Source organism: Aplysia californica, unplaced genomic scaffold (assembly GCF_000002075.1).
Source record: "Aplysia californica isolate F4 #8 unplaced genomic scaffold, AplCal3.0 scaffold00358, whole genome shotgun sequence".
NCBI classification, from domain to species: Eukaryota; Metazoa; Mollusca; class Gastropoda; order Aplysiida; family Aplysiidae; genus Aplysia; species Aplysia californica.
This window is the reverse complement of record NW_004797628.1, coordinates 435,827-456,149: the sequence shown is the minus strand read 5'-3', so window position 1 is coordinate 456,149 and position 20,323 is coordinate 435,827. Positions and strand designations below refer to the sequence as shown.

Below are 20,323 nucleotides of genomic sequence, written 5' to 3'. Positions count from 1 at the left end.
CGACTGTTCAGCAGATGAAGCAAGCTGACAACATCAAAGAAAAAGCACAATGTGTGCAGCCTACAGCTCAAATTTCAGTTACTGAAAAAGGCAGATGAGAAGAAAAAAACGTTCAAAAAGAAAATTAAACATGGCATTCCAGCTCGGAGCTGGCCTTCCATAGAAAACTACATCTCCCCTCAGCGCTTAACGGCAACAGAGGATGAAAAAGTAAAGTATTCCAGCTCAACACTGTCGACAATCAACACTAATTGAGCAAGCCTCTCTAAACCAAAGAAAATCCTGTGGTCCTGCAGATTCCCGTTTCAGCAGATTTCACTGTAGTTCTGAGCATGTCTTTTTTAGTTTTAGTAGAGGTTTTACGGCGCTCGCAACTGCATAAGGTCATATAAGCGCCAGAAGATTACAGGTGTTACAAGAGAATAACAAACATAAAAAAGAAGAAGGGGAGATAAAAACGATAGATGTTTGATAGGAAAGAAGCCAACCACACAGAGCACCCACTGAGCATGTCTAAATAAAAAGAGTTTTCAGACATTGCACAACAGTATCAAGTTTAGGCGTTGGATACAGAAATAATTAGAACAGCAGCAGTAGTAATATAAAAGAAGGGGTGATAGCCGAGACTCCTAGATAGGGCAGCATTTTCCTTTTTAGTAAAAGTTTTAAGGCACTTGCCACGCAATTCGGTCAAGTGCCAAAGGTTAGAGTTTTTAGAAGAGAGTAACATTAACATACACAAAAAAGAAGAAGTAGAAATAAGGAAGATAGATATTTGATAGGAAAGAAGGAGCAAACCGCACTGGAGCACCCGTCAAACACCCACAACATTTTCCTTGAAGAGACACTGACATGAGCAAGGTCTTACTCTCAGCCAGGACCCAAATGAAGCAATGATATGTGAGTGTGTTCTGCATTCACAGAGATCTTGAACACAGAATTATAGAAAAAAAAGTCATTTTTTGAAAAATGAACTAGCTGTTGTGCTTTGACAGGGATGAAGCCTCCACAAAAGCCAGTGTTGTTTACTTTGGGGGGGGGGGGGGGGGGGGTATTAAGTCCAGCAAATTCAAATTTAGAATATTCCTTGACAAAAAAGCAAACGAAAACATCCATGGAGTGTAACTGATGTAATTCTACTATACAGGAATTTACAATTATAAATCGGTGCTGAACAATGACAATGGTATGGTAGTTTAACAAAATATGTAAGGAATTCATTTTCAATACAACTGTATACAAATTTATATATATGAATGCATATATATATATACACGTATATATATATATATATATGTAAAGTTATCTTTGTAATTCATCATTGTCGTATGTCAAAATATGAGGTTTTCAGGAGAAACAAAAAAACTTTTATTTCGTGAAGGACATGTTAATACAAAATGTTGAATTTGCCTAAATCCGTTACTGTTTTAAGAAGGGAACAGAGACTAGGACCAATCGATAATCCTCATCAAACTCAACAACATAACCTATTTTTATTTTTGACATACCACAATATTGAATCATATGACGGCATATATATATATAAATATATATAAATATTCATATACATAAATAATATAATATGCCTGATAATAAAGACAAATGACTGAATTCATTTGCACTCCTTTGATTCATTTTTCATTTCAATATATCAAACATTTCGGTATCCTTTTTATTTTGAAACCATTGCAAATAGTTTGAAAATCTCATAGAAAGATGCGAGGGACAAAAAATGAAAATATAACAAACTTGTTAAAAAATCAAATGAAAAATAATTTGAGCAAAGTCATAAAGAATTTTTTTATACGAAGTTCATGAACTACAAGGGAAAACCTCACATTAAATAAAAATGTCTCTGTCAAATCATAGAACACATAATTCCTAAAATCACTAAACAATTAAATATTTGATATTTGAGAGTGACAAAGAAAAAGTAATCTAATCGAAGAGAGAGTAGACTTATTATGCAGCAAACCACTACCTAGGTTTATAAAGAATTAGAGAAAAAGAACACAGAAACAGCTGCCGAAAACTATTATGCAATCTCTTACTAGTGTCAGAGGTTTGAACATTTAAAACTATTTCAAGGCAGAACGACTTTAGATTTCTTTCTACACGGTGTATGTTAACGGCACTCTCTGCTTGGTAACTGTCATGAGAAACTCCTGGTGGTAGGATGGATGATGCCACTAGTAGGTCGTACATCTTTACTTTACCTCCGCTGTTGTTTGTCTCATTTTCCAGCACTAAATGCTCGACATAAAGATTATGATTGCATTTATACAGCACATATCCACGCTTAACAGCATGTTTTATGAACTTTACAACTATTACAACGGTATGGTAATGTTTCTTTTGACTCAAACTCAAAATGAACCGGCAATCTTAAATTGATTATTTCGTGTCACACTTGCACCATAACAAGTGTTTTCTGCAGATGACTCATCTAGCCATGGCAGGAGGGTTCTTGCTTTGTGTTTTCCATTACAACTGGCAAAAAGGTACAACCAGTAACTGACAAGATTTGAGTCCTTGATTATTATCACTGAAACAAAAAATCCTTTGTAACACTTTGCACTCCCACAGCCAGCAGTGCAAAATACCCCATCTGGTCACCCAGCCAGGAGAGTGACTGCAACAAACTTCTCAGGAACGGACAATTTTCACCGGCGCATTATAGTGACTGCAAAGTGTTAAAAGCCCACATTCTTTGACCAATACAGAGAATCAATTAAGTCCCTTTTTTAATCAATTTTTGGAAGTGACAGAATAACTTTCAGAAAGTAATGCACATGAACTTTACCCTATACTCTCCACATGCTTATTCTTCTCACTTCTACAATGCTAAATTGCTGCAACACATGCACAAATAAGTACTTGTCTATCATATGAGAAAAAAACCCCAGCCACACCTCTAATACAACCCCTTCACTTGCTACAGCGTAACTGCTTGAGCTAAACAAAGGCAGTGACATCCTAGTTAGGAGCATTTTTGGATGTTAAAAACGGCAGACAAGGAATAGACGGGTGTCTCTCCCTACACTAAATGCAGCTCATGGCTCAAGGAAAGTTCCAGAAAAATGTGACCTTTCATAGCAGAATGGTATGTATGCAAACAACACACCAAAAGAGTAGTCTTTCAACACAAAGTAGGAAACACAGCCCTTGTAGTTCTATGAAAAGATTCAACACTATTCCAAACAGAGATGTGTGCCTACATGGGAATTAGACAGCGAACATATAATTTTTTATAGTATTTCATTGTTCCTGTTGAAACAGTTAAATTTTTATGCCTCTATAGGTTTTTAACGCACTTGATGGCATTATATAATATTTTGCGACACCGCAATCCCCCACCCCATCCCATCCCATAATAAAAAAGGAAGCAGCAAAACAAAGGTTCTTTATATGATATTTGCACAGACCAAGATTACTACACATCTTTCTGTACAGAGTTCAAAAGTTTACGTCAAAAAGCTTACCTGGATGCATTCAAAACAGTGTGGCTGGACAACAAATTACCTCAAAAATCTGAGGCCAACTCGCAAGAGTGGTCAATAACAATAACATTGAACATGCATAGAATAAGGCATCCAAGGTAAAGACACAAAAATAAATCATCCTAAAGAAAATCATGACAGGAGAAGTGAATGTATTGTTATAAGTGCAGAAAAAACTGGATACTGAATGACATCAGCTCAAATAAACATGCCATTCACATGCACACAAAATACTGACTACTATTAACAAAAAAAAACAAAAAAAGGATGAGCATAAAACTTCAACGGTTCTGTACTAAATTAAAATCTATTTCATTATGGTTTCCAATAAAAAGACTTTCAAATGCCAATGTTTTTCCCCATTTCTTACTTTCAAAGATAAATGTAATTATTCCAGGTGCTGCTGCCATCCAAGTAGGGGCCTACAAGTAAACATTTTGAATCTAAGAAGACGAGGGTAGGATGTCCATTCTACAAGTAAAATAACCACACTGGGCTCGTTGGTCCAGCCATGCGACATGCATCAATCATCAATACACAGATTAATTTTAATTTACTCAAGACATTTTAAAAAAGTACAGGTAGAACGAAACAAGTTTGCACGTAATGAAAATAGGCAATATGCGTGAAGGCAGCTCAAGTCAGAATAATGGAACCATCAAGTGCAGAGAGGTGTCCAAAGTGGAAATACAAAAGGCTCAGGTAACCAATAGAAACGACACGGGGTAAAAGGTGCTCATAGCTGAAAGTAATCTTGGGCATTGCCGTCATCCCATAAAAAGGTGAAGCAAGAGCTGATAAATCAACAAGGTGCTGTATTCTTACGGCTCATTCACAGATGCGGTGCTATACAGTCCGCAGAGAGAAAAACAAGTTTGACAAGCTCTGAAAGTAAAAATTACAAGGAGTACAAATCTGTATTCTTCATCGGTTGATTTAAAAGCAATTTCCTTTCAATAAAAGTCTCACATGAACCTCATCACATCCATGTCACACATAAGAAAAATAATTAAAATGCATCAATACAACACAGCCTGGTCGATTCCTTTTTATCCAATGTTTTAAAAGCCACAGACAAAAAAAAAAAGAGAATCTGAGCATCAACATCTACTCCTGCAGCCCACCCAGCTAAATTCATTCATCATAGCCTTATCTAATGCTGTAATGTTAAAGAGTGAAAGAGCGAGCAAGTGTTCATGTGCAAAAGAAAGCGAAAGAAGAAATACAGATAGCAAAGGCATGGTAAGGAGAGTTGGTGGGCTACGCTTAATGGCAACTCCGCACAATTAGTTACATTTCTTCTGGATCAGAATAGAGTAATGGTAACAGTGAAAAGAAATAAAAGAGCAACCATTCCAGGGCCCTCCTCAACCATGCATGGTATAGGGAGAGTGAAGGGTTGTACATGCATATTGAGACAGCAACACCCTTTCACTCCACAAAGCCAGGGTTAAACCCCGTAAGACCATCAGTGGCGAGATCAGCTGGGAACAGAAGTATTTGAAACTTCATAAACTTCTGAGTCAGCACAATGTAAGCACTAAAGGGACTGGTTGTAAAATGTTTTGACCGCGAAGGCACAGGTCAAGACCATTTAGGAGGCTGGTTGCTGCAGCTCTGCCTGTCAGGGCTAAGTAAGACTAAGTGGGACTCAATCCCTGCTGACAGGTAACTTCTCTGCCTAAGTATCTCACTCACTCTTCCTATGTGCAACGGCAAAGGGTATAACCACAATCCCACAGTGCACCAGATGGGAACATACACTGCACATCACTTCATAATATTACAGGATAGTTGTCAACATTAACTGTACAGTTCAGCAGCTGACAGTGAGCCATGAGCATAAAAATATGCCTCCTTGGCTGAGAGGAAGGGGGGAAACAAGAACTTTCAAATCTCTGACCATGACAGTGCATAGATCTACGAAATTAATCCTACAGCCTACGTGGTTCCCCATCTGAGGACAAATGACACAGTGCTTTGCGATCATAACATGCATCAAAGACACAACTTTTGGAGATCCAGAATAGACCTTCATGCCAATATTGTGTCGGGTCAGCTTTCTTGTAAATCTTCTTTATTATGCATTTCCCTGAAAGAAAGTTCTTATCAAATAAGATGAAAATTATATAATACACTCGATTGAATGATGGACTTATTATTTATTTTAATACATACTTTCCGGTTTTATGACAATTTTTTGGAAAAATGAAAATTTCCTGCAGTCGTGTTCTTTTTTTATTTTAAAAACAGATTTATGGTCTAGATCTAGCAACACAAGGGAAAAAAACATAAATCAAACATAATTATGCTCATCTTATACACGTACAACAGTTGTCCAAAATCATCACCAAAACAGTAAAGTTTTTTATATAAAAGAAACCTAGCCTGACATTCCACTGCAGTAATGTCATTATAATAATATAATACGAGTAAAAGCACATCTGAACATGATGAAGAAATGAAAACTACCTGCTGTAAAGTATTCTTTACAAATGCATAAATAAAAGAAATGTATAAAAGGTCCACAAAGACTTACTTCTATCTTTTTAATGGACATTGAGAATCTCAATCTACCCCAGAGGATGACATCTCAGAGAAGGGAATAACACTGAACAAATTGAAAGAGTGCTCAGGTTGCAATGCCAGTCATGGATTAGCCATTAGCCAAATTATGCACATGCTTTGGAAAGAGTAAATAACACCCCCCCCCCCCCTCCCCAACACACATACACACACACACACACACACACATACAAACACATTAGGAGAACAAAACATGATGGTGGAGGCTGTGCACAAGACATCAGTGTCATCTTTAATTCTGAGATGTCCATGATGAAGTAAAATCATCAGTTGATGTAACATGTACAACAGACAGTCATGCTTCTTTGCCTAAAAGAGTGGCGACAGTGCGTGAAGAGGAAAGACAAGAGCTGCCATAGCAAATTAACCAGCTATAAAGAGTTTAAGGCCATGTTAGTAACTTAATTCGCCTCCAGGTTACAAATACTGATGATACACGAGTTCACAATTACACACAATGTCAGTCAACTGACAATGTTAGTCCATAACTTAAACCATACATGTGCAAAATTTAATTTTTTTGATTAACATTCTCAAAAGTAACAGCAAGAACCCACAATTATGTTTAAGTTTGGAGACTAATTTATTCTGAACTTGAACACCACACTCCCCTGACTGCTCATATTTTATATAATAAGCTCTGTCGATTCAATCTCAACATATTGCCTTTAAGGAAGAATTTTTAAGAAATTTTTTTTCTTTTCACAACCACAGAAGCGAAAACTCCACTCGTGGAACTGCAAGAAAATGGTTGCATATTACTACAGGAACCATTACAAGGGAGATGTGAAAGAGTCCAGCTCAACATGACAAGAATTTGGCATATTATGGACAATCGTCACCCATTTGCTAAAAGAAAGCTGGAGATTACCACAAGGAACAGAGATAAAGAATATGAAGGCATAGAAATTGACTTAAAAGAGAAGTCAAAACTATAAACAGGTTTGGGAGTATGCTCAGTTCAGTTATGTCTACAAAGACATTATGTAAAAACCCACAAATGGGACTATCATGCTAAAGTTATTGCTATTTTACATCCTCCGACAAAAGAATAGTCAAAATTAATTCATCAGTAGCTATGTGGTGCAAGCTCAACTTGAAAGGCCAGACGCAAGTCATAGATGATGGATGGAACCGTCTGGGCAGTGTCCATTCAAATGTCCACACATGACAGAGAGACCACAAAAAAAAACAAGCTCCAAAGCATATCACATAAAGTTCTTCTGAAGGTGCCGTGGTTCCTTTAAAGAAAAAACTGGCTGATCCTGTCATATTCTTTGATAGTTCTCTTCCTGTTGCTTTCATACTATGAGAGTATACATACAACATGACTTTCCCTCCAGATACAGTATTAGGTCTCCTTACACAACTAACATCTTCCAACGAGGAAAAAAAATGAACATAAGCACATCATTGCATACCTGATAATGTGAAAAGCAAGAAAAGAAGAGACGGACCATTATGACATAATGAAGTTCTCGGGAAAAAAAACCAAAAACAAGACCTTTAATGAGAACAGTAGGCAACTCAGAGACTTATAGTAAAACACCTGTACATAACTCAGACAATGCTAAACACATTCTGATTCAGCAATACAAAGAATATGCAATTATGAATATACTCTATATACGTGTACAAATGCCTTTCAAACACAGGCAGCAGCATCACATCTACAATAACATAATTACATATGACTAGATTTGTTGATCAACTCCTAAATTCATAGGTATATCTGTAAGGCCCACCATCAAATTTCATGAAATGTAACAACAACAGAATGAGAACAAGATACACCATGGCCCACAAGTGCCAGAGCACACAGGTAACAATCCAACGTGCATAGATCAAGCCTGGCAAGTCTTCTCCGACTTGAAAATTATGGCAAAAATTTTTTTCTGGAAATAGAAAACAAAAAGGCTGTAAATTCACAGACTGTAGTTAAATATATCCCTGGACTGGGTCTTGCATATATGTTCACATTTCTCAAACAGTACAGGGTCGAGTGATATTTGCATTTTCATTTCGTTTTTATTCTGTATCTACTCATTAAAAATTCCAGCACAAAAGGCTCTTAACTCAGCACCATTAAGGAAAATCGCAGTTCAATCACATAATTGGAACATAAGATTCACAGACTTCTCAAAGGAAAACTAAATAGAACATTTTGATTTAGATTCCTTTTTTTTGTTGTTGTTTTTAACACTGATTGCAGAACAACATGACATAACATGAAAGCAATAAAAAAAAAAAAATAGTATGTTATAATTGTTTACTCCATCAATTATGAAATAGTATATATATGATAAAAATCTTTCGCCGACAATATGCATGGCAGGTGGGGTGAGTGTGAGTTGGGATATAAGCTACAGTAACAGACTACATCAATAAAAGCTGAAGATCAAAGTCCTGGTCCTGGTCAACAGTGCTAGGTGGTTGAATCAGTAATACTATTCTCTATGCGTGGACCCGTAACATGATCAAGCAAGTGGTCAGAGAGCACAACTGGCAGGTCCTTCTTCACTGTCCCTGTTGTTTCTCTGGTCAACCCTCTTGGTTTTTTTTGCAAGTACATAAAAACCTCTTCCAAAGACTTCTCTTTAACTCAACAAACACCAACATTATCAAATCATGGCTGCTGTCAAGAAATCCCAAGAGTGAAAGACCCATACTTTTGGAGCCCAAGGTATTCCAAACTACATGTGCTGAGATTCAAACAAAGTTGAATTGCTGTAGACACACAGCCTTAATTACCTTCAGGGAATACCAGAAAGAGCCAAATGGATTATAAATGCAAATTTTGCGTAGCTCAATACTAAAGCCAATTTATCAGAACACTTACAGTAGAGTCTGCTTAAACTGAAACCTGCAGGACCATCGGATTTTCTACGGCCTGGCTCTGTTTTCAGTTTCTTGAGATTGCTCAAATAGTGATGATTGTCAGCAATGTAGAGTTGGGAATGTCAAGTTTACAACAGAAAATTTCATTTTAAGAAAGTTTTTTTCTCATTTACATTGTCTTTTTTTCAGTAACTATAATTTGGACTGCAGGATGTATGCATTGTGCTTTCTCTTTAACACTCTCTGCTAAGTTAATCTACCGAAAAATTACAAAAGACAGAAAAATGAGAAGATCAGCACATTGCACTGCAAACTACTCTGTGCTGGGCTAGAGAAACGAGAAAGTCCAATATAAAACACACTTTGTGCCGTCACATGCTCATGTGTAGGGCCTATGTGGACTAGCTTCACAGAAACAAAGGGTCATAATCAACCGAAGTTCATGCTGCAGACACACATTGGCTATCCTTGTATTACTAGACTCTTACAAAGTGCACAAACATCTTGATGAGTGTGACAAACTAAAGAAAACAGTACACTGGCAATGCCTCTCTGGCCCTCAATTGACACACATGCATTCTCAAATTTCTTTCTCCTGCAGTGCATAAGAATTGATGATTTAACATGTTACTAGAGGGATGTTTGTGAAGATTTAGACAATGTTACCCTTCAAATGCTTTTAGGTTTAGAGATAGGAACATTTTGGTTAATCGATAGTATCTTTACATAAACTAAGCAGAAAAAACGTTGGGATTCTAATTTCTTTTGATTTATTGCCATTTTTTGTTTAACCATGTTCAGTTTAAGTGGACTCCACTGTACCTGTCAGAACCTAAAAAATATGAACAACATTTCGACAGCTTTGTGTAAAACTTATTGATAAGCTATTTTGGCGTTTGACAGAGTCTTCCTCTGACTACTCCGAGCAGTCGATTTGTTCTCTTTCAGTAGTATCATGACGGCAGACTTTTTTCTCTATCACAACTGCTTTTCTTTAATTACAGTACAATGTTTCAAGTGACCATTGACATCATTTTGAAATACCCGTTCCACACACCCCAGAGAGGAATTTCCTCTTGTTTAGAGAAAGAGTTAAATCATTCTAACTTTGTTTACTGAAAAATGAAGAATATCCACTGCTTCTACTGACCACAGCAAAAAATCAATGCCGACATGACAAGAACAAAATATGAACAATATGTAAAAATTATAACCTCTGCTACTGATACCTTCAATGCAGTAGAGTATTCTATCTCAGAAAAAAAAAAAATTAGATATTAAAAGCAGATCAGATGAACACATCTTGGGTGATATTCCCTATCTACCATATGTCAAGGTCCCTTTGTTACACATATCCGTAGTCATCCCTTTTCACCTCATTTTGAGGTTATTGAACTCCCTGACTGTATGAGCACTACAGTCATGATACAAAGCACAGCACAGGACACCGAGCCAAAGGCTCATCAAAAAGCAGTCTGCATCACAAAGATATTGCTTTTGGCAATAATAAATGTCATGGCTTTAAGTGTCATTAAGCCATCAAACTGTAAAAGTGTTCAAACAATCGCCCCATAATCAATATTTTTCAGCATACCAAAATAATTTATAAAACCAAGACTGATGACTTATTCAAGTAATTTTACAACTTTTTACAACACACATGCCTCTGTGAATATATCATAATACAAACAACAAAATAAATATACAATTAAATATAAACATTCATAATTACAAAACAAAGATGAAAATGCCCAGGCCAAATTTGGATACAGTCAAGACCCGAAGTCCACAGGGGGTTGTTCCCATATGTTCGCTAACTACTTTTCAATTGAAATATTTAAAAAATAAACCAAAAACAATTGTGGTTTCTTTTACATTAAAAAAAAAACAAGTAAAGAAACAACTATGGATGGTATTTACTTTAGTGCTAAAAATGCAGTGCTTAAAAAAATATTAACAAGAGACAAAGAGGCACAAACATTGCAAGAGGCAGAGCTAGACATCAAAGGTAGAATTATGCTACAGAATAGGTACAAGACCTGTCCAAGCAGTGAAGAAGACAGACAGAAATACAATGTGAACATCTTTCCCAAAGAGATATGTGAAACTAAAAAAAATTTTCTAAGTCAGGCAAGAACGAAAACATCCGAACTCCAATGATATTTGCTAAAAGAAAACAGCAATTTATACATTTTTTTAAAACCCAAAATATTCAGCACCACTTCTTTTTGGTCGGCTACTAGCCTGACAAATCTAATAAGAAATTTTAAAGTCGACAAAAATGCACGGGACTAGTCAAGGAATGTTTCTCATTTGAAAAACTGTTTTAGCTCACACTTCCTGTTTGTCCTCTTGATTCAGCAATGAAGGTTTCGGGGGGAGGCCAGGAGTGTGATGCAAGGGTGATAATCCAGTCTTGAAGTCATAGTCACCAGTACTGCCTGGCCTGTCATTCAACCAAAATGGTTGTTCACTGTAGTCGCCCCACACCGCCTGTCCTTTGAGTATGCAGGCATCTGGACTTTAAGCAGCACATGCAGGCAACACCTGTCTCCTGTTCCTGACATTGGTCCTGGCTTCTATTGGTTCCAATGAGTGAAGTCTGTTGCATGCCATCATCTATCAGTGTGTCACGTGTCGCCCATGTAACGCTTCTTGTGATTTGTCAACATCTCGGTCACAACCACAATTTTCTTTGTTGACACCTAAGGGAAAATATAGATTTTTTTTAAAGGAACACAGTGTGAGCCTTTTTTCATTTGTTTCAAGAGATTTCAGACTTTACTCTGAATGGAAAGATAGGATTAGAAGATACGACTTAACATTTTCTCTCCATTACATTTAGTAAGTAGCATAAACACGGCCTTCCGAGCGCGTATTAAATGTGAAATCGGGGTAAGTCAGATTGCTGTTTCTTTGCTCTTTCGCTACAAAACACCAAATGCCGCACACCTTGTAAAAGTTCAGCTTTTCCTCGTTACAGTGGTGTAAGTTGTTTATATGCCTGCTTATTAGGAGCTGGAGAATCGCAGAGGAAAGCGTAGCCCCTCGCGGTCGGAATGGGTGGTCAGTGGTTCAAAAATTGACACGCGTGCATTCAAATGCTTCGCGAAAAGATGGATGATTAAATACTGTCTTTTCATTGGCAAAGAACTGTAGAGCTTTGAATGGGCTTTCCCCTGGTATATTTTTGGCATTTGATGTTTAAATAGAAAGCCTTTAAAAATAACATCAAAATTTTCAAAGATAATTTTTTAAGACAAAATATGTAAATTACCGGCTCAAAAAAGGCACCAATAGAAACATCAGTTTATTTCCTATTAGAATAAAGTAATCAGCTTGGAATTATTTTGCATCAATCCTTCCGGCAAACTCGGAAAGCATGTAACCCCTATGCAGGGTACACTACAGTATTGAGCCAACTCGCTCGCCACGGGGGCTGGTGCGGTGCCGTCCGGGTCAACGCTCTGTGTTTTTGTTGAAATAACAACAGATCATCGTGTTTGAGGTGATAACATACTATTTGTAATGATCTCACAGACTTGAAAAAAATTAAGCTCCATCTATATGTTATAGTGATAGTATTCTGTTAATGTGGAGATGTTTAGAGCACTTGGTACTCTTTTATTATCAGTCAAACATGGGGTTGCAGCCAGTGACCGACTTTAACAAATTTGATAAAATTTTAAACAACTACCACTTTCTTAAAAATTGACTGAGAGGTTAAAGGGTACCAAAATGCTCATGGATATAGGCCTTTCATGTGGAACAGATAACTTTGGCATACAGCTACTTTGAAAACTTAGTTTCTGGTACCTATATTTAGAACCCCCAAACCATCCTAAAGAATATTGCAAAGAATGAAATCTCTTGTCAAAAGAAATAACAGATTGATTTTAAAAAATTGAAAACGGATAAAATACTCAAAAATAACGATGAACGAATTGAGAAACTATATTGTCATTTACTTGCCACACTTAAGGCACCTCAAGTACATATAAAGAAGGGGGGGGGGGGCGCAGTGGTGGCAGAAAGTGGAGACAAAAGTAGACCACAGAACACAGTAAGAGAGCAGGAAAGGAGGTGAAAGGGGACAATTTTAGAGAAGAAAATTTTCTGTTGCTGTCAGATTTTGAACCTAGGACCTATTGAATGAGAGGCGAACACAGTAACCTCTAGACTACAAGAGCTCCCTCATAAAGTTGTAGACCACTGTCCTTTCATTTCATTACATTCCTTTTCGCTCCTACTTTGTCCTGTTGCACAACTGCCATTACGTGTGTTTTTGTATTTCTTTTCGCATTCATAAGTTCTACTTCACTGATGTGGAGACTTGCCTCAGTGCATGATGGTCGAGACGGGAAACATTCACCAACTCCTGTGGTTGTGTGGTATCAATTAGTGTCTTACTGTACTCAAGCCATCTATTCAGAACATCTTTTGTTTCTGTTGGGGTTTTACCTTTTCGGCGTTCATGCTAAAATTTTAGCTGACAAGTCTATAGGTTTTAGTTTCTTTATTTGGTTGAACATTGCCTTTGATTTCTCTTTCAAATTTTACTTCAGCCACAATTTGCATTCTTTTCCCAGCCATTCTGCCTTGTCTCAAGATGATTTTCTTCTTACTTCTCTTTTATGTCTTCATATTCAGCTTTGTCATTGCCTTTGCAGGCTTGGCTTTTCTCTTCCGCCAGATTTAAAACTTCAGATATATCTTTACTTTTTATTTTAAAAATTTTTTTTCTCTCCCAGCAGTTCTTCGGCTGTTTCTGTAAACACTTTTTTCATGTCTTTCCAGTTTTCATTAAACACTGTTTCATTTGCTGTCCAATGAACAGTGAACCAGGCTTGTGCTGTTTATAAATGTTGTCTTACAATCTCCGAATCTTCAACTTTATCTCGGTTATATTCGACTTGATTTTTTGGCATACATTGCTTGTACATTTTCATTCTAAACTTCATGGTCACCAGAATACAATCTGCCCATAGCTGACCTAGTTCTAGAGTTCATGACTGATTTTCTTCAATATTTATCTATCATAGTGCAGTCAACACATTCAAAATCTCATCAATGATCGAGCACATTCCATGAGAGACTTTTTGGCTGAGATATGCACAATCTCGAAATTGGAACAAGATAAAGGCAACAGAAAACAAAGTGTAAAGCATTAAAAAGGCTACAAAAGTGTCTCACCTGTGTGAGCATATGGGACTTGAGTGACTCTAGATGGGTGGCACAAAGCTGGTGGATCGTTGCCAGCTCTCGGGCTGGGTCACCTGGTAACACTTCATGGCTCAATGGCTCCTTTGGCACATTCTGAGAAATGAGGATACATTTTAACTCATCAGGTTTTTGTTTTAATATGGGTTTACGGCACTTGCCACATAATAAGTCATTAGGCTTATTAAAGCCGGTCCAAGAAAACAGGACCAAAAAAACCCTAAGCTTTCTCATACACACACACCCCCCCCCCCTCTATTTAATAACTTGCAAAACAGAATCTTTAGTCTCTTTTGAAATTTTTAAAACTGAAAAGTAAATACAGTAAAATCTTAGTTTCATGCACTACTTCAGACTCATACGATTTTGAAAATCTTAGCAATATTAATGACTAAAATCCCTTGAAAGTAAATAAGCTGGTACGCTTAGGTAAAAATATTAAATAGGACCTACAACTTCAGAATGTGAACATTACAGCTGAGAATATCATGTTTCAAGCCCTAATACCTGAAAGATATGACTGAAGCTCAAATTGGCATTTACCCCCATTTTGATTTTATTTTTTATCCAGAGAATGAGAGTACAAAAAAGACAACATATGTGGACAAAAATGGGCAAGTAAAATAATGCAATAACTTTTTTTTCTTCGAAGAACTGACAAAATTAGCCTGCTTTGGAAACAGACTGCAAACACGTACACAGCAAAATATGTTCTACAGTAACAATATTTTAAAATACAAATGATAGGACAGGCTACGATAGATTACACAAGAAAGAATAAATACAGTAAGCTATCACTAGCAATATTTATTAACAACTTACAGACAATTCATCCAAGTAAAGGATCATCTTGTCTCTGTATTTCTTGACAAAAGGCTGAACAACTTCCATGTAAGCTTCCTGAAATAACACAAAAAGCTAAAAATGTAGGCAATATAAGGTCATTTTACTACAGAAAACTCCATGAGAACATTTTTCTGTCTGTTAAAATTCCTTTTTGATTTCTTTCCCGTTACTTGGTCCAGTCTGGGCTACCTCGACATGAACCTTGAAGTTTGTACAGCCGTCTTCGAAGCACCTTTTAATGGCATAAACTTATTTCACACTATTTGTACTCACGATATTCGATGAAAAATAACCCCACTCCATTCTACCAATTTTGACTTTATTTCTTTCTTTGACAGACACTGGCTCCATTTTAGTCAAGTCTCTTCTTTACATTAAACGACACGTTTCAGTGGGAACTGAAATACCAAAATGCAGTTGAAATTGTCCAAGACAGCCGTCCACTGTCAAGGAGAAAAGTGACTGTCTCAGACAAGTGGACGTCTTGGACAGTGTCTCAATTGCTTTTTAAAAAACAATGCAAGAGGGAAGTGGGAAGAGGCCATTTCATTTGTACTAGTGACTGTCTTTGACAGCTGGTTGTTTGAGCGGGTTCGACTGTATACAGACATACTGCCCGTGGTCATTTCCAATAAACATACAAATAAAGTTGATGCGTTTTTGCTTATGAATTGGTGTGTCAAGACAATCTGGGTTATTGTAGACACATAAAAAGCCCTGTCCTCCATTACAAACATTGGGTCCGTACATATGAAACAGATTCTTCTTGTTAGGACTTTTCTTACTCTTCAGTTCATGCTTCACAAGTGCCAGCAATAAAACCATGACAAACAAGAAAAATCAGAGGGACTGAATCAAGTCCCCAGTACTTTGCCCTCATCATAGCTACCACTCAGGAATTTCAAAAAAGGAGGAAATTCATGCGAAGGCGGATGCGCGCGCTCTCCGAAGGCCGGAGTAAAACCAGTGAGATCCAGAGGCAATATGTACTGGAAAATCTAGCCTATGGTTTTGGAAGGGAAAACTGTCATATTTATTAACCATAGGCAACTGAATTAAAATGTATTTGAAAAAAAAACAACAACAACAAAAAAACAACAAAAAACCAATAAAGGCACTAAATAGACAAACAAGCATTTGAGTCAATTTGACACAGTTTGGACTTGGTGACTAAAAATCCAGTGTTTGTTGCAAGCTGGTGTCTTATAGAAAGATTTCTTTCACTTTAAACTTGTACATCGATGTAGAGCGCGCGCAGTATTGGATCAAGGAGGCAACACCTTTGCCGCTGTACTGAGCACTCCTGTACAATTGCGGTCCCGTTTGCACTTAACTTTGTGGTCCCTTTGTAGAGTGTAGATCTAACCTGAATTAAAAGTATAGCCTAGGCTATCTAATCTAGATCTAGAATCTAGATATCTAAATATGTGTAAATCTAGATTATATCTAGAGATAGATTATCTAGATCTAGATCTAGATTCACTTCAACAGCCACAATAGCCGTCATGTAAACAAACGGGACCGCAATTGTACAGGAGTGCCGCGGGCCGCGATTTCTTTATCGCACCAAACACAAAGTGCAGCAAGCGGAGCTCCTTTTATTTTTGCATTCTACATCAATTTCTCTCGAATTTCCGCCGTTTTCAATGACAAATCGGCGCGTTAACGTCCCGATGCCCGATCGACACTTTGTTGCTCCACAATAAACAAAGTGAAACTAACGCTAGGCCTAGAAGAACGGAAGTAGAAAGCTACGGGCGGACATGCGCAAGCTGCGTTTTTGTCTCTCTCCCGGTTCGGAGTTTTCTGCGTGTAAAAAAGTATCGCAATTTGCGACCGAGAGCGGTACAGCAGAGGAAGGAGGAAAGTAGCGGGAAAAGCTAGATGAAGCGAAGTTTCCGCTATTTAGCGGGAAAGTGGCAGCTATGCCTCATTCACTCATGAACCAATTTTTGTTTTCAAAACATCTCACCAACCCACTGCCACAGTTACTATTTTGCCAGGTCAGTTCAGTTTAGTAAGGTAAAAATTAGAAACTCTCCGCAAAGCCAGAAAAATATCTCTTGAAGACACAACAAAACCAAACTTTAGGCATCCATAGTCCATTTCAAACATTTCTTTTGAGACTACTTATACATTTGTAAAATCCCAAACCTAAACAGTACCTTTGGTCCAACATCTACCAGATTGGCTAAATTCTGCAGCACCTTGGCCACTAACTTCAGGGTTCTGGCAGCTGTTTCTGAAGGATTTTCTGAAAGTAGAAATGATGAAATGATTCAAGCACATGATGAAAACAAAAAAAAAACCCACCTCTTGCTAATTTGCTAAGAAAGCACCACGCAAAATGGAAGGATCATTTTCTTTTCACAAAGACAAAACAGACAGTCTGAAGGCTGAGACAAAGTAATTAACTGAGATTATACTACACATAGGTAAGAATTTAATAATAGTTGAATTATTGAAAGAATGAATATTCAATCTTTGTGGTCGCAAGATTAAATTCTATAGCGTATGACCTTTTAAAGCACAAAATATTAGGAATATATACAAAAAATTCCGTTACACTATGTAAATGGGACTTGATAACAAGCGCACTGAAAACATAACGTTCCATCAATTTCAGTTTTAGGCATTTTTCTCAAGAAACATGAGTCAAGCCCTTTGTTCATCTCAACATTTGTGCAAAATTGAATCAGAAATGCTTTGACTATTCTGAACCGAAACGAACAAATAACAATGGAGTCGGGCTATGACATAGAGAAGTCTGTGTAACATGTTTGTAACTGTGGGCTCTGGAGGAAATCATCCATCTCTCAATAACAGAGGATGTCAACTACAAATATTGACACAAGATAACTACAACCAGTAGCAGAATTCTCCTTTACTGTTATACTAATCAAAAACTTACCCTGTACTAAGTTGAAAGACTTGGGGTTCAATATGGCAGGACAAAGAAGGCGAAGAAAGATAAAGCCACTGAACAAAAAGAAAGAAAAAAAAATTGATATATTAATGTATATGACATGGGCCTATATAGTTTCCTGAAAAAAAGTAACAACAAAAATAATAATTTTACATTTTAAATATTTAGTAAATTTATTAAAAGTTCAAATAAAGCAAAAGTCCATAGGTCAATGTGCAAATAGAAATTCTTTAAATTTCAAAATCATTCAGGATGCCAAAATACCCCTTTGCCCAACTGCCCATAAAATAAGAACAAAGCTATCCCAGAGGTATAACACAGCCAAGTGGTCTAACTAGGCAGTTTCGTTTTCAGGGATGATTCATTCCCCCATGAAGCCTTTCATCTAACCTTGTTTCAGTGACCTTCATAAATGACTTGTTCATTACAGCAGCAGAAAACACCACATGATCCACCTGCTTGTTTTAGTTGTTCTGGAACAATTAGTTAATAAAGACACTATTTTGAAAGTAAGTGCAGTGATATCCAAGGAAAAAAAAAAAGATTCTTCCATAAACAGGGATTTTAGGCAAATTGCTAGTGGCAGCACTCAGCTTCTACTAGGTTGTCTGTTTTCAATATGATTGCCATACCACCGCCTTCCCTCCCCATACATCTCCTCATGTACCATATTAAAATTCTATTACATTACTGCATACATTTTTCAGCTTTGAAAAAGGTCTCCTTTTTCTATGATTATTATGTCTGAAGGAATCTTTTTTTTTAAAAAGGTTATTTCCTTCACTTCAGACCAATTTAGGTGGGTTTATATTTATTTTCTGAACTGGCTCCTAATCATGTAAATTATAGGGATGGGGGGGAGGGGGGGGGGGGGGGGAACCCTGCCACATGGGTGACAGTAGTCTCTCAGGCAAACCAAGTTTTAACAAGGCGTGTTCTGAGACAGATTTCACTGTACCATCAGCTTCAATTGCTTCTCAATATGGAACAGAATGCAACAAATTTGTTCACAACCAACCTGACCAGGTATGTAACAAAATGACTATGTATTATCCGGAACAAAAGTACAGTGCATCATAGAGTACAATTCCACCAAGAACTCGCTGATAATTAAATTACTCCACTGACCATGAACATACAAAAAAGACTTACCTAACAACACGAGTCTTGACTGTGTCATCAGCTGGCCATTTTGTTTTTGCTCGTTTTTGTAAACAATTACACACATAGCGCAAAGTTCTGAAAGTAACGAATTATAAAACTTAAAACAAATGCTTCATTGCCAAATTAAATATATATAGAGTGAAATCTAAAGCTTTCGATATAGCTATGAAGTCCACATAGCCTCAGTTCAAAGGACAACTTCTCTTGAATACTACCTCCAAATAAATATTTTATCGTTCTCAGAGTCTTGGCAGCTTTACAATCAAAAGTGAGCTATTTCAGTACAATTAATCTTCATATCAAGAGCACAGGGAAGCCCTAGTCTAAATACAAAATGAGCAGAGAAAATAGCTAGGGACAACCCTTACATTTGTACAAAAGTATCACCAATGAAAAAGACTAATTACTAGAGTCTCCAGTCATCTCACAATAACTTAACCTTTGAAGCATCTCACTTAACTTAAACCTAAAATGTTCAAAATTTCTAAATCAATTTACAAAAGCTTTGCAAAAGGCCTTTGCATTGGAATTGGGGTACAGAAGATGTTTCCTCAAGGTTGCCCAACTACAAAAATAAAAATATTTCACTCCACCCTTGGGGAATTTTTTCTTAAGACAAAAAATTTGCAGTCTTTAATTCGACAAAACCTTTAATTCGTGAAAACCAACACCCCCACCCCCCCCCCACTAATTTGGATAAGTGACTCACGGAGGGCAAGCCTCTGTTGATGTAAATATTGACTCCACCACCTCTGTTAAGAGACGAAGAAAGAACTCTGAGTTTGACTGTTGATCTGTAGTATTTTCCAGGAACTTGGGATCCAGCTGGGGCAGAAAGTGAAGAAAGATTAATTGTATAATGCCACTAACTTCCATGAAATAAAAAGGAAAAAAATCTATCTATTGGATAATTATTGAAAGGTTGTAAAAGAAACCAATAAAATGTAATGAACCCCAACAAAATATTCAGATATGCAGTCAGACCGGTCAAGAATGTCCGCCCATTGTTAAGTTTTAAAAAATGGTCATCTTAAACAGGTGGTCCTCTTGGACAGTGCAGTTATAATATTTTTAAAAACACAAGGGGGGGGGGTGGGGGGGGGGGGGAGTTGGAAGTGGTAGTTCGTATAGATGATTGTCTTGGACGTGGTAATTAGAGCAGGTCTGACAAAATATCCCAAATAGGATTTTTCAAACCTTAAAATATTTCTGTCATATTTTAGAGTTTGTAACCATCATTTTT

The 20,323-nt window shown here is 37.0% G+C and overlaps 1 protein-coding gene across 1 annotated transcript in view; it reads right to left on the bottom strand.

The window, feature by feature from the left end:
* Positions 1 to 1,115: 1,115 nt before the first annotated feature.
* LOC101852032 (ras GTPase-activating protein 1) overlaps positions 1,116 to 20,323 on the bottom strand; it is a 39,672-nt gene continuing 20,464 nt past the window's right edge. The window contains exons 18-24 of the mRNA XM_005103108.3: positions 19,790 to 19,905; positions 19,069 to 19,155; positions 17,902 to 17,969; positions 17,156 to 17,244; positions 14,967 to 15,044; positions 14,118 to 14,240; positions 1,116 to 11,629 (exon numbers count right to left, since the gene is read on the bottom strand). Coding sequence (XP_005103165.1) covers positions 11,555 to 11,629; positions 14,118 to 14,240; positions 14,967 to 15,044; positions 17,156 to 17,244; positions 17,902 to 17,969; positions 19,069 to 19,155; positions 19,790 to 19,905 — 636 coding nt within the window. The 3' untranslated portion in view covers positions 1,116 to 11,554. The remainder of the gene's footprint in view (positions 11,630 to 14,117; positions 14,241 to 14,966; positions 15,045 to 17,155; positions 17,245 to 17,901; positions 17,970 to 19,068; positions 19,156 to 19,789; positions 19,906 to 20,323) is intronic.